The 12,944-nt window shown below is 42.5% G+C and overlaps 1 protein-coding gene across 1 annotated transcript in view; it reads right to left on the reverse strand.

The window, feature by feature from the left end:
- Positions 1-286: 286 nt before the first annotated feature.
- LOC129829298 (nephrocystin-4-like) overlaps positions 287-12,944 on the reverse strand; it is a 56,888-nt gene continuing 44,230 nt past the window's right edge. Inside the window, exons 3-5 of the mRNA XM_055890980.1 lie at positions 7,722-7,786; positions 1,694-1,840; positions 287-306 (exon numbers count right to left, since the gene is read on the reverse strand). Of these exons, the coding sequence (XP_055746955.1) occupies positions 287-306; positions 1,694-1,840; positions 7,722-7,786 (232 nt within the window). The remainder of the gene's footprint in view (positions 307-1,693; positions 1,841-7,721; positions 7,787-12,944) is intronic.

Raw genomic sequence — 12,944 nt, forward strand, 5'->3', positions numbered from 1 at the left:
GCATGCTCGCTGAAGTGTTTTAGGGAGCATTTGACAGTGATGAGGGGTGGTTGTTTGACCGCAGACCCATTACGGACGCAGGCAATGATCGCTGAGATCCTGGGGGTCCAGTAAAAAGGCCAATTGGCAAAATAGGTATTGTTGCCCAAGGAGTGGCTGTAGGACCTCTTCGCCTAGCAAAGGCTAGCTCCAGGCTAATTGGTTCTTGCTTCGGGACAGAGACGTTAGCCAGGAGAGGCCACTCGGAATAGCAGCTAGCTAGCTGCGATGATCCAGGTGAAAAGGATCAAGGCTTGCGGTAGGAATCTGGAGATATGGGGAAAAAATGAGTCTGATTTGCTCTGGTTTGAGTCGCGCTGTGCAGAGTGGCAAGAGTTGTCCGGGCTAAAGGTTAGCTGATGACCGCTAGCAGTGGCTAGCTGACTACTAACTAGTAGCTAGTTAGCTTATGTTGGGGGATCTGGTTCTAAAGTAAAGAAAATAGAAGATCCACACCACATTGAGTGAGGCGGATTGCAGGAGAGTATGTTGAAGTTGAGGCTAAGAATTTTTTTATTTTTAAATAATAATTATATATGTGTATGTATATATGCAAAGAAAAAATATCTATACACGGGACAGGACAAGATGTCTGACTGCTACGCCATCTTGGAATGTAGGTGAAGCTCATGAAGCTCACAATGAACAGTTATTGCGCTGACATTGCTTCCTGTGGCAGTTTGGAACTCGGTAGTGAGTGTTGCAAACGAGGACAGACAATTTTTACATGCTACGCACTTCAGCACTCGGTGGTCCCCTTCTGTGAGCTTGTGTGGCCTACCACTTCACGGCTGAGACGTTGTTGCTCCTAGACATTTCCACTTCACAATAACAGCACTTACAGTTGACCGGGGAAGCACTCGCAGAGCAGACATTTGATGAACTGACTTGTTGGAAAAGTGGCATCCTATGACGGTGCCATGTTGAAAGTCACTGAGCTCTTCAGTAAGGCCATTCTACTGCCAATGTTTGTCTATGGAGATTGCATGGCAGTGTGCTCGATTTGATATACCTGTCAACAACGGGTGTGGCTGAAATACCCGAATCTACACATTTTAAGGGGTGTCCAAATACTTTGTGTATGTCAAATAATGATATTTTAAGTGTGACTTTCAATTAACGCCCAAATGAGAGCAGCTGATTGTCTTTAATGTTTACATTCCCAGCACCTGATTTGCTTTTCAATTAGGAGACGGTGCCACAGAGGAGAGCTAAGTGGGTTGAAGGATTACCTCCAGATTGCACCCTGGGATTCTTTCAAATGCCTTTACGGAGATGTTGTTTTTAAGTGAAATATTTAAATTACTGATAATTAAATTACAAAAGCCTTTCAAATTTCCTTGAACTAAGGTAAGCTAACACATTACTAGGTGAACTAAGGCACTGAGTTTGTTGGTTTAATGTTTTGTAAATTGGTTTGCAGAAATCCTCAAAATATATTGTCCTGCCAAGTTCCAACATCAAACATTTTCTATGGAAACCAATTGAGGCTAGGGGCCTTACATTTTATGCAAGTTTCAAAAGAGTTAGATGGATATGAAAGTGACAGAGAACGGGACATACAGTAGTTGGACAAAGGGCCGCCTTGTACAAATAACATCAATGTTAACTCTAAGAGGGAAACACTGGCCTGCGGTTTCCACTGTAGTCCCACCTGTAGGGGAGGGCGTAACCCCGGGGATGTTCTCTTCCCCAGGCACCATGTTCTGGGGGAAGAGGTGCATGGCAGGTTCCAGAGCATGGTGAAGCTTCAAACTGCACACCAAATGAGTTTCATTGATTGCGGGCAACAGCTGTCTCTCTGCACAACATAACACACAACACAGTGTTTCAATGAATATTTGTATCGCAAACGCTTTCATATTACATGCAATGTCACAGGAGGAACTAATGTTCCGCCACTCTAGAGATGAATATATGATTCCTATCATCTTTATGGGGGACATAGAGTATTGCCTGTCACTACTCACAAACAACTGTCACCCGTCCTGCAGGTGTTAAACAGGCTGCCGTTCCAGCCAGGAACAAGGAGCACGGCGCTTCGAAAAAGCGACACCGACACTTCCATTTCTCAATATTCTATTTGGTTGCTGAGGTGCATGCTCCATTACGTTGGGGGGCTGTTTGCAGGAGAGCTTGGGCGTGCGAAATGACAGTTCGTTGCCATGGACAAGGGCTCCCTCATCACCGGAGTGGAGGAGAGAGGAGCGCTGAGCGGCAGACGAGGAAACGGCTCTGTGATGTGAGGGACAGGTTGACACGTGTATCCTTCAAACCCACCTTCCAATGAAAAACACAGCCCCATGATGCTTTTCATCAACACGCAGTCTAAGGTGTTGAGCAACAACCTGAGAAAGGCAGCACAGTGAATTTGATGGGTTCTATGTGTTCAGTAGTACATCCCAGGCTTGTGCATGGTGATCGCTCACTCTGACAGCTCTGATAATTACATCTTCAACGGAGACAGTGACGATCATTAATAGAAGCTCCATTCACACCCAGTGTCCGCCTCTTTATCAGGTTGACAGTGAAGATGTTTTTGGGGAGTGTCTTCCAGTACTACATTTGGAGAAGTTGAGAGGGTTAACTGATGGTTGTTTTTTATTCAGTTCAATAATCAAATGGGGGGGGGGGGGGGGTGTGACCTCCATGGCATCGTACATTTAAAATGTTCACCATGTCACGTCACTCCCCTGAGTGGTATGTTTGATTAGGGCCAAATCAAACCTGCTATTCAGTTGTTTCTGCACTGTCATTGTTGTGCATTGTGCATGTACGTTCCATTGAAGCCGCAGCTAAACTTGCGGCACACCCCTTTCAGAGCACAGCACCGCTTTCTTGGAAAACTGACTCTTGCTGTAGTAGTTTAAAAAATGTTGAGGGGTAAAAATGTAACATTCAAAGCAACTAGCTAGCTGAACACAGATGTGCGCCTAGGTGGTGAGATCTGGGTAATGTTTTCATCATTTATTTGATATTTTCATAATACATCACGCTTGCCTCTCTGATGCAGCACACGGATTAGGGAATCCAGAAATTCTTCAAGCAGACATCTTGGTACCTTAGTGTCAGGTGCACAAACTTGGCAGGAGATGAAGCAGAGGTACAAATTTAAAAAGGTAGCTCAGCAGCATCAGAGGGCTGGTGAATTTCCAACGGTGACGGGGAAGAGACCGATGGAGATGAATAACAAATGGACTGCATGTGAAAAGAGGGTTTTTTTGGGCAAAGTCAGAAACAGGTTGGTATCTGAAAAGCAAAGGTGCATTGATTCAGGCTATTCAAAATGAAAAATTAAATAGCAGATTCCAGTAGAGTAGCAATAACGTCTCAACTAAATACTTTCATTACAGTGGTCATTAAAGCTAGATACATATTTGAAATTTCAAACCTTTAAATGGCACATTGAACTCTGAATCAATTGAGTTTCCTTAAAGATGACAACAAGCTAAAACACAAGGCACTTTCAAATTTTAACTTGATAGTGGATTTCAACACAGTAATGTGAACATAATGTAGTCTCACAGCACCAAGAAGCACTGTGCCATCTGGTTGTTTTCCCATCTCTCCGAGTAGGCCCAAGAGCAGCCCATTCTCCCCTCTCGCTCTCTCTCTCTCTTTCCCTCTCTGCCTCCCTCCTCCACACACTCTGGTACCCTCATGGTCAATGCGGAAGTGGTTAGGTGAGCCAAGAAGTAACCCCATCTCCCCCTCTCTTTCCTTATCTCTCTGCCTCCCTCCATGATTCCCCCACCCCCAGAGGTCAGTCAAGGAGAGGAGCTTCAGCAGGCTCCAAAACGACCAAATATCATCCCATCCCCCTTGTCCCCTCTCTTGTTCCCCCCAGGTGGCTCCAGCAAAGGGGCTTAGGTGGCGGTACGCAGTGGCGGCTGGCCGGAGCTGGGCAGGAGAACATAGACAGAAAAGGCTGGCAAACAGGGCAGCACAGAGGCTCCCTTTCCTACCACAGTCGCCGTACTCCTTCCTCCTGGCACCAAGTAACCCCACCCACCGGCACTCTCCCCGGCATGCTGGGCACACACACGTGCATGCACGCAGACGCACACACGATTTGATAGAATGACTGGAGAAGCCCCAGGTGAAGAATGTGCACTCCTGACCCCTGTGTGTCTGTCTGTCTCTATGGGGTGAGAAGATGATTAGAGAGGAGTGAGGCTAGAGTGAGGAGTACACACTAGAGGAGGAGGGAGAGGTATACTGAGGTCATTGGACTCAAAATCCTGGCTCCGTGAAAAATAAATACCACATATTATGCCACAAGAAACAAATGTTGCTGCAAATCCTCTTTTGAGCGCTCTTTTTCAGCACGTCGAAGTTAACAATACTTTGCTTTAATTGTGCTCTTCCAATGAACAGCAGATGAAGCTCTGCCTCAAGAGAACAGGACAATACACATTTTTTTGGCCTTCGGCTCAAGAAAAAAGGCTGTATTGTTAAAATGAATAGGGCAGTGGTATTCAACTCTTACCCTACGAGGTCCAAAGTCTGCTGGTTTGCTGTTCTAGCTCATAATGAATTGCACCCATCTGGTATCCAAAAATCACTCCCTGATTAGAGGGGAAGAATGAAAAAAAAGCAGTGGAACTGGCTTTGAGGTCCAAAGTTGAGTTCAGCAAGCCATAATATCTACCATCTCAGATTGTTCTGCAATAATTTCTGTATTTAGAAATGGATAAGATAAGCGTTCTGGAAACTCTGAGAACTTAAGCTAATTGATTACACCCTATCCCTTTAAAAATGAATCACTTAATAGCAGGAACAGCACAATCTAGTGGTCAGAACCTGGTAATATCAGGATGTAGGATGGGACATATACCCAACGTCTTCTCTCTGAATGGGGGGGGTGGGAAACTAAGAATACATTACATAGGATGAAGAAACAATACTCAGAGCCGCAGCTCCATACTACTTGTCAAACAGAACAGATACAATATACTTGTTGGGGTGGGATTGGCATGGAGTGTAGGGGGTCTGTGGATGACTTTTGACCACTTCTTTGGATTCCTCATGTCTTATTCATTGTTAGAAAAAGTTTAGTCCTAATCAGATGTTAGGTTATATAAATTAAAATGGCCAAATTGGGTGCAATCAATTAGCTTAATTTCTCAGAGATCAAATTATATTCCAACAAAATAATGTTGCAGGAATGCTAATGTTAGCTGTTTCTAACAACATAACCGATTTCAGAACAATCTGAGATGGTGGGTGTTGAAATCCTCTTTCTTGTGCTTTTTGAGGTGGAACGACCTTAAGGCTTGCTTTGTTTGGTCTTGTTATCCCATACAGCAAGGTAAACAGCAGTCTTAATTCGCAGCACACAGAATGTGTGTGTGTTGTCACCATGTGTGTGTGAGGACAACATTGAGCCGCTTGAACATGGAAGTACTAGTCGTTGACATGAAAACAAAAAAAGGCATTCTACAGACACTCTTATTAATACAATGTACATAGGAGTCCATTTGAGAGAGAGGCCTTTCCAATATTCATGTTAAAAAATAGCCAACACAGCTACTTGGACTATTATGTTGTAATTCAAACATTAGCAAGTCTACTGTGCAACTCTTTGCATACATACAGTTGAAGTCGGAAGTTTACATACACCTTAGCCAAATACATTTAAAATCAGTTTTTCACAATTCCTGACATTTTATCCTAGTACAAATTCCCTGTCTTACGTCAGTTAGGATCACCACTTTATTTTAAGAATGTGAAATGTCAGAAAATTAGTAGAGAATGATTTATTTCAGCTTTTATTTCTTTCATCACAATCCCAGTGGGTCAGAAGTTTACATACACTCAAATAGTATTTGGTAGCATTGCCTTTAAATTGTTTAACTTGGGTCAAACATTTCGGGTAGCCTTCCACAATAAGTTGGGTGAATTTTGGCCCATTCCTCCTGACAAAGTTGGTGTAACTGAGTCAGGTTTGTAGGCCTCCTTGCTCGTACACAGTTTTCAGTTCTGCCCACAAATGTTCTATAGGATTGAGGTCAGGGCTTTGTGATGGCCACTCCATGCCTTGACTGTGTTGTCCTTAAGCCATTTTGCCACAACTTTGGGTCATTGTCCATTTTGAAGACCCATTTGCGACCAAGCTTTAACTTCCTGACTGATGTCTTGAGATGTTGCTTCAATATATCGACATAATGTTCCTTCCTCATGATGCCATCTATTTTGTGAAGTGCACCAGTCCCTCCTGCAGCAAAGCATCCCCACAACATGATGCTGCCACCCTCGTCTTTCACGGTTGAGATGGTGTTCTTCGGCTTGCAAGCATCCCCCTTTTTTCTCCAAACGTAACGATGGTCATTATGGCCAAACAGTTCTATTTTTGATTCATCAGACCAGAAGACATTTCTCCAAAATGTACGATCTTTGTCCCCATGTGCGGTTGCAAACAGTAGTCTGGCGTTTTTATGGCGGTTTTTGAGCAGTGGCTTCTTCCTTGCTGAGTGGCCTTTCAGGATATGTCGATATAGGACTAATTTTACTGTGGATATAGATACTTTTGTACTTGTTTTTTGTAATTTTTTTCTTTAGGTCTTGGCTGATTTCTTTTGATTTTCCCATGATGTCAAGCAAAGAGGCACTGAGTTTGAAGGTAGGCCTTGAAATACATCCACAGGTACACCTCCAATTGACTCAAATTATGTCAATTAGCCTATCAGAAGCTTCTAAAGCCATGACATAATTTTCAGGATTTTTTCAAGCTGTTTAAAGGCACAGTCAACTTACTGTATGTAAACTTCTGACCCACTGGAAATGTCATACAGTGAATTATAAGTGAAATAATCTGTCTGTAAACAATTGTCGGAAAAATTACTTATGTCATGCTCAAAGTAGATATCCTAACCGACTTGTCAAAACTATAGTCTGTTACCAAGAAAATTGTGGAGAGTTTTAATGACTCCAACCTAAGTGTATTTAAACCAAATAGCCTATTTCATGCCACAGGCTGCTGTAAGTATATTGTATAACGTGGAAGATCAGCATCTTCTTTTTTGATACGGTCTACTCCACCCAGTGGGATGAAATGTTAACACAATTACATACCTCAAATCTGAATGTGGTAGGCCTATTCTAACATGGTTCCTATGTAATTTGGTTAAAACACACACTAAAGTAGTATTCACTCTATTCAAATTGGCTGAGATGGTTGTGGCACACTAGACTTAATAAATATGATACATGTAATCAGACAGTGGCACCGCCTCTCCCAATTAAAATATCCCTGGGATTTAGCATGCTTTGTCATTGGCACTCGGGTGTTGATACTGTATCTCTTTATTAAACACTCAAAACAAAACACGTCGTAATTAGATTCAACACAAGGGCGGCCCACTCCACTTGGATTAGTGTGTCTACAAGGGTTCCTTAGAGACTCAATGTTGACATCTGCCAGTTGAATTGAATTCCAAAGCGGACTGCAGCGTTTATGAGGCGGTCGTAAGATCTAGCCTAGTTGTTCGCCTGTCTGTGTATCTAAGTTAGGATGTGTCTCAAATGGCACCCTACTCCCTTCATAGTGCACTATAGAGCCCATCAAATGTAGTGCACTATGAAGGGAATAGGGTGCCATTTGGGGTTCAACCTTAATGGTTGTTAAAGCTGAATATTGACAGTGGTGTACTGGTGTAAGAGGGCATATGAAAGACACTTACGCTTGCTAGGATCCTTTGGCAGTAGATGGAGCAGGGTCCTGGGTGTTCCATGGTACAAACTTAGCCTAGGAACAAAGGAAACGACGGTGAGAATCAATCAAGACAAGTTGTTTAGGGAGTGACTCATAATAGACACAAATGCACATGAAACATTTGTGAAATACTGTATTAGAACTACTAATAATTTCAAATTTTCGGAGAAAAGTTTGTATCTAACTTTTTTCATCAATTGAGAGCTGTCAGCTTTATCTGTGTTCTGTGGCCGTTTGGTGACTATGACTGTCTCACATTAAAAGGTGCTTTTCTTGCTGTAAGTTCAAGGTAGGCACAGGAGGCAAGAGCATTGTAAAGTTCAAATCATTTGAACTTGGCAAGAGTCTTTGGGGGCTCCATGTGCCACTGTTATAAATGGAACTCTTCAGAGCCTCTACGCGCCTCCTCCTCCATGGGAAAAACAATGGCTGGCCCAATGCAGTTTTTGCAAATGTAATGTGAAATCCCCTACTAGGCTAATAGAGGTACACATTCACAATAATAATAGGTTTTAAAGTATTATACATGTTGGTTTTAAGTGTTACACAACATTCAATAGACCTATTTCTGAAAAGAGAAATAACACCATTTTTTTTCTATTCCAAAACAGTTATATTATTCCTTCCCTCAACGAGTTGGGGTCTTGATTCAGTATCAATTCATGAAGCAAAGATTTTTCTATTGTTGAATTGAAATTTCAATTTATCCTCCTTTGTGTGCTAAATTGATGGTGAATTGACCTCAACCCCTAGATGTATTTCACATTTTGTTGTGTTAAAAAATCTCAAACATCTACACACAATACTAAGGATGAGTATTAGGGCCAAGTGGTACTTGGATAACATTTTTTTGCAGGATGGTACTTTAAAAAAGTAGCAATATTTCAAGAATAAAGAGGCAATATTTTGAGAATAAACTAAAAATGTTGAGAATAAAGTCGCCATTTTGAGAATAAAGTCAGTTATATTTCAAGATTAAGATATGGGATTTGGTTAATTGCATGTCTCCCTGGCTGCCTGTTGCTATGCGAGCCACCGATGAAATACCTGAGTTAGATGACTTGTGAAACTATACTTAGTAACAAGGAAATCCTTGCTCTTTTAGCACATAATAACCATATTATTATAATTATTAGGACCTGGAAGAGGTTGTGCCACATATTATTTTCAGAAGGAACTGTGCATTCAGACCCCTCGACTTTTCCACATTTAGTTACGTTACAGCCTTATTCTAAAATGTATAAAATACTTTTCCCCCCTCATCCAACTACACACAATACCCCATAATGACAAAGCAAAACAGGTTTGCAAATGTAATTAAAATAAAAAACAGAAATTACTTATTTACATAAGAATTCAGGCCATTTTCTTTAAGACTCGAAATTGAGCTCAGGTGCGCTTCCTGTTTCCATTGATCATCCTTGAGTGGTTCTACAACTTGATTGGAGTCAACCTCTGGTAAATTCAATTGATTGGACATGATTTGGAAAGGAACACACCTGTCTATATAAGGTCCCACAGTTGACAGTGCATGTCAGAGCAAAAACCAAGCCATGAGGTCAAAGGAATTGTCCGTAGAGCTCAGAGACAGGATTGTGTCGAGGCACAGATCTGGGGAACTGTGCCAGCATTGAAGGTCCCCAAAGAACATAGCGGCCTCCATCATTCTTAAATGGAAGAAGTTTAGAACCACCAAGACTCTTCCTAAAGCTGGCTTCCTGGCCAAACTGAGCAATTGGGGGAGAAGGGCATTGGTCAGGGAGGTGACCAAGAACCCGACTCACTCTGACAGAGCTCCAGAGTTCCTCTGTGGAGATAGGAGAACCTTCCAGACAGGACAACCATCTCTGCAGCCTTTATGGTAGATGGGCCAGACGGAACCCACTCCTCAGTAAAAGTCATGACAGCTTGCTTGGAGTTTGCCAAAAGGCACCTAAAGAAATCTCAGACCATGAGAAACAATATTCTCTGGTCTAATGAAACCAATATTGAACTCTGGCCTGAATGCAAGTAGTCACGTTTGAAGGAAACCTGGCCCCATTCCTATGGTGAAGCACGGTGGTGGCAGCATCATGCTGTGGGGTGGTTTTTCAGCGGCAGAAACTAGGAGACTAGTCAGGATCGAGGGAAAGATTAACCGACCAGGGTGAAGGTTCACCTTCCAACAGGACAACGACCCTAAGCCCACAGCCAAGACAATGCAGGAGTGGCTTCAGGACAAGTCTCTGAATATTCTTGAGTGGCCCAGCCAGAGCCCGGACATGAACCCAATTGAAAATCTCTGGAGAGACCTGAAAATAGCTGTGCAGCGATGCTCCCCATTCTACCTGACAGAGCTTGAGAAGATCTGTAGAGAAGAATGGGAGAAACTGCCCAAATGCAGGTGTGCCAAGCTTGTAGCGTCATACCCAAGAAGGCTCGAGGCTATAAGGCTGCCATAGGTGCTTCAACAAAGTACTGAGTAAAGGGTCGGGATACTTATGTAAATGTAGAATTTCAGGTTTATTTTTTATAAATGTGCAAACAATTCTAAAAAACTGTTTTTGCTTTGTCATTTGAGGGGGAAAAAAAGAATTAATCCATTTTAGAATAAGGCTGTAACGTATCAAAATGTGGAAAAAGTCCAGGGATCTAAATACTTTCCGAATGCACTGTAGGTAGAGATAAGAGGGTTGTGTGTGTGGGGGGGGGGCAGGGGTAAAAACAAATGACCATCAATCTAATACATTCGTTCAAACAGGCATCACTGCGCACTCATGCTTATCAATCGAATGATCCAATTACTCGCACACAGTTTCCCCTTAGTAATTTCAGGACTATAGACATACACTCTCCTAACGGACATGGTGCATTATGAGCACAAACCAAAAAACGTTATTGTCACTGAATTAGAAGAGAACTGGGGCTGAGTCCGCGTCAGTCTGCCCTCCAAATTCGCTACAACGTTCTGCTGCATAGCCTAGGTGAACATCTCGCAAAAGATCTGTGCATAATGGCAACTTTTAATTACCTTATCCATGGTGCTTTAGTAAGGGTAGTATTTCCCCCATATGACAACTATCCTTCTAACAACTATAAGCTCTGCGACCAGCTTTCAGTCTCACGTCAGAATTAGACGTTCATCCATGCTTCTCAAACATCACATTTTGAAGTTGTTCCAATCGATGGACGTCGAATACTGACTTGTATCACAGGTGACATGGCTGGGCTAGTAGGCTACTCAATAAAACTAATGATCTTGGGATGCTGGAGACTGGGGGCTATGCATGTGCATGTCCCATGTCAAGCTGCTCTCCAAATACACTACAACACCGCTATGTTGCAGCCCATTATAAACCTATAGCTGCCCACTAGATTGAGTAACCTAACCTGTAGACTAATCATACGTTACAGTGGGCAAGCTAAAGTAAATTATAAGCCTATCCAATGGCTGCGGGAGGACTGAATAATGAAGCAGGGGTTTTACGCAAACATGTCTGTGGGAGGAGAGCCAACTCAAGGACCACTCCTGCATGCGCAAAGCAGCTCATCTGAGGCGCTGTTTGAATATATCCATGGATGGAATCCCCCTTTCTTTAAATAATCATTAATCTAAATATACAGTAGGCCTATTAGATAAATGATAGGCTATAAAAAAAATAATCACTGATCTGACATGACTTGGTATGTAGCCTAGTGTAATATCTCCTTTCACTATCCATCTATCAGTGATGGCTTCAAGGATGGGAGGAATGAAGGATGCATAGGTTATCCCAAAACAGTCAGGGGCATCGTCTCTGTTATTGTAACGTCTGCTTCCAACTCACACTCTCAAACACATAGATCCCCTCAACGGAGCTCATCTCTAGATCCCAATCACCTGAATTCTGATCACCCGTTCACACACCTGTATGTCATTATCATACACTATTTAGTTCAGTTCTTTGCACCCCATCATTGTGAGTTATTGTTTGTTTTGTGACACTTCTATTCGGAGCTCTGTTTTTCCCGTAATTTAATCCTCCCATGTATGATCATTTTTGCCTGCCTCACTAACGACACCTTTTGCCTATTCCCTGCCTGTACTTTAGCCTATTGGATTTCCTGTTATCAACCTATTGCCTGATCTCCCGGATGACATTACTAGCCTTTTCCCTGCCTGTACTGTTGCCTTTTTGGACCCCAGGTGTATGACCTTCTGTCTGCCCCTGGACCCAGCTACCTGCCTCCTCCTGTGGTCCTTTACAATAAAAACCTGCTGCTCCCTGCGCTTGAAACCAGCTCTCTGTCTCCCATCGTGTTCATTACAGGTATTTGTCTCAGCTATACGGCTAACTCAGGTTACCACTTGTTCACCATAGAGTCTAGTGCCAAACCTGTTACGTTATAATAATGGACCGTAAATTGCTGTCTCAGACAGGACTTTAACCAAACCCCCGCCCCCTGGCTTTACAAGGTCCATGACAGGGGTTTGGGTGCAGCTCAAGAGCCTGACAGGAACTCACTATCCGTCTCCATGCAATCCGTGATTTGCATTCACAAGATAATAAGCGTAGGCCTATGAAGTTACCTCATTGGAATAAAACACCATGCCATTACGCACAAATTTGTAAGTTAACCTTTCGTTTTGACATATAGGCTGCTGGACTAGTGGTTACAATCTAAGATACAATGCAAGGTGTTGGCATATGCAGGGGATTGAGGATAACATTGTAGCAAATTCGAAAGGCACCATGACACGCACCATGGTTTGTTCATTCTCTAAATATTGCTACTATTCTCGACATATTGCCACTATTTTAAAGTACTATCCATGAAAATCCAAGTACCACCACCCATCGCTGTGTTTTATTTATTTTTCTATTCACTTGGCTCTAATACTCTTCTGTACAATACCCTATAAAGACAAAGTGAAAACATGTTTTTAGAAAAATTTTAATGAATACTGGAAATGAAATTCAGAAGTATTCACACCCCAGAGTCAATACTTTGAAGAAGCACCTTTGGCAGCGAGTCTTTCTGGGTAAGTCTCTAAGAGCTTTCACACTTGGATTGTGCAAATTTGCCAGTTATTCCTTACAAAATTCTTCAAGCTCCATCAAATTGGTTGATCTTTGCTAGACAACAATTTTCAGGTCATGCCGTAGATTTTCAAGTACATTTAAGTCAAAACTGGTCTTTGCGGTTGAATCTGTGTTTCGACATTCACTGC

The sequence above is a fragment of the Salvelinus fontinalis genome, chromosome 31 (assembly GCF_029448725.1).
Source record: "Salvelinus fontinalis isolate EN_2023a chromosome 31, ASM2944872v1, whole genome shotgun sequence".
Classification (NCBI taxonomy): domain Eukaryota; kingdom Metazoa; phylum Chordata; class Actinopteri; order Salmoniformes; family Salmonidae; genus Salvelinus; species Salvelinus fontinalis.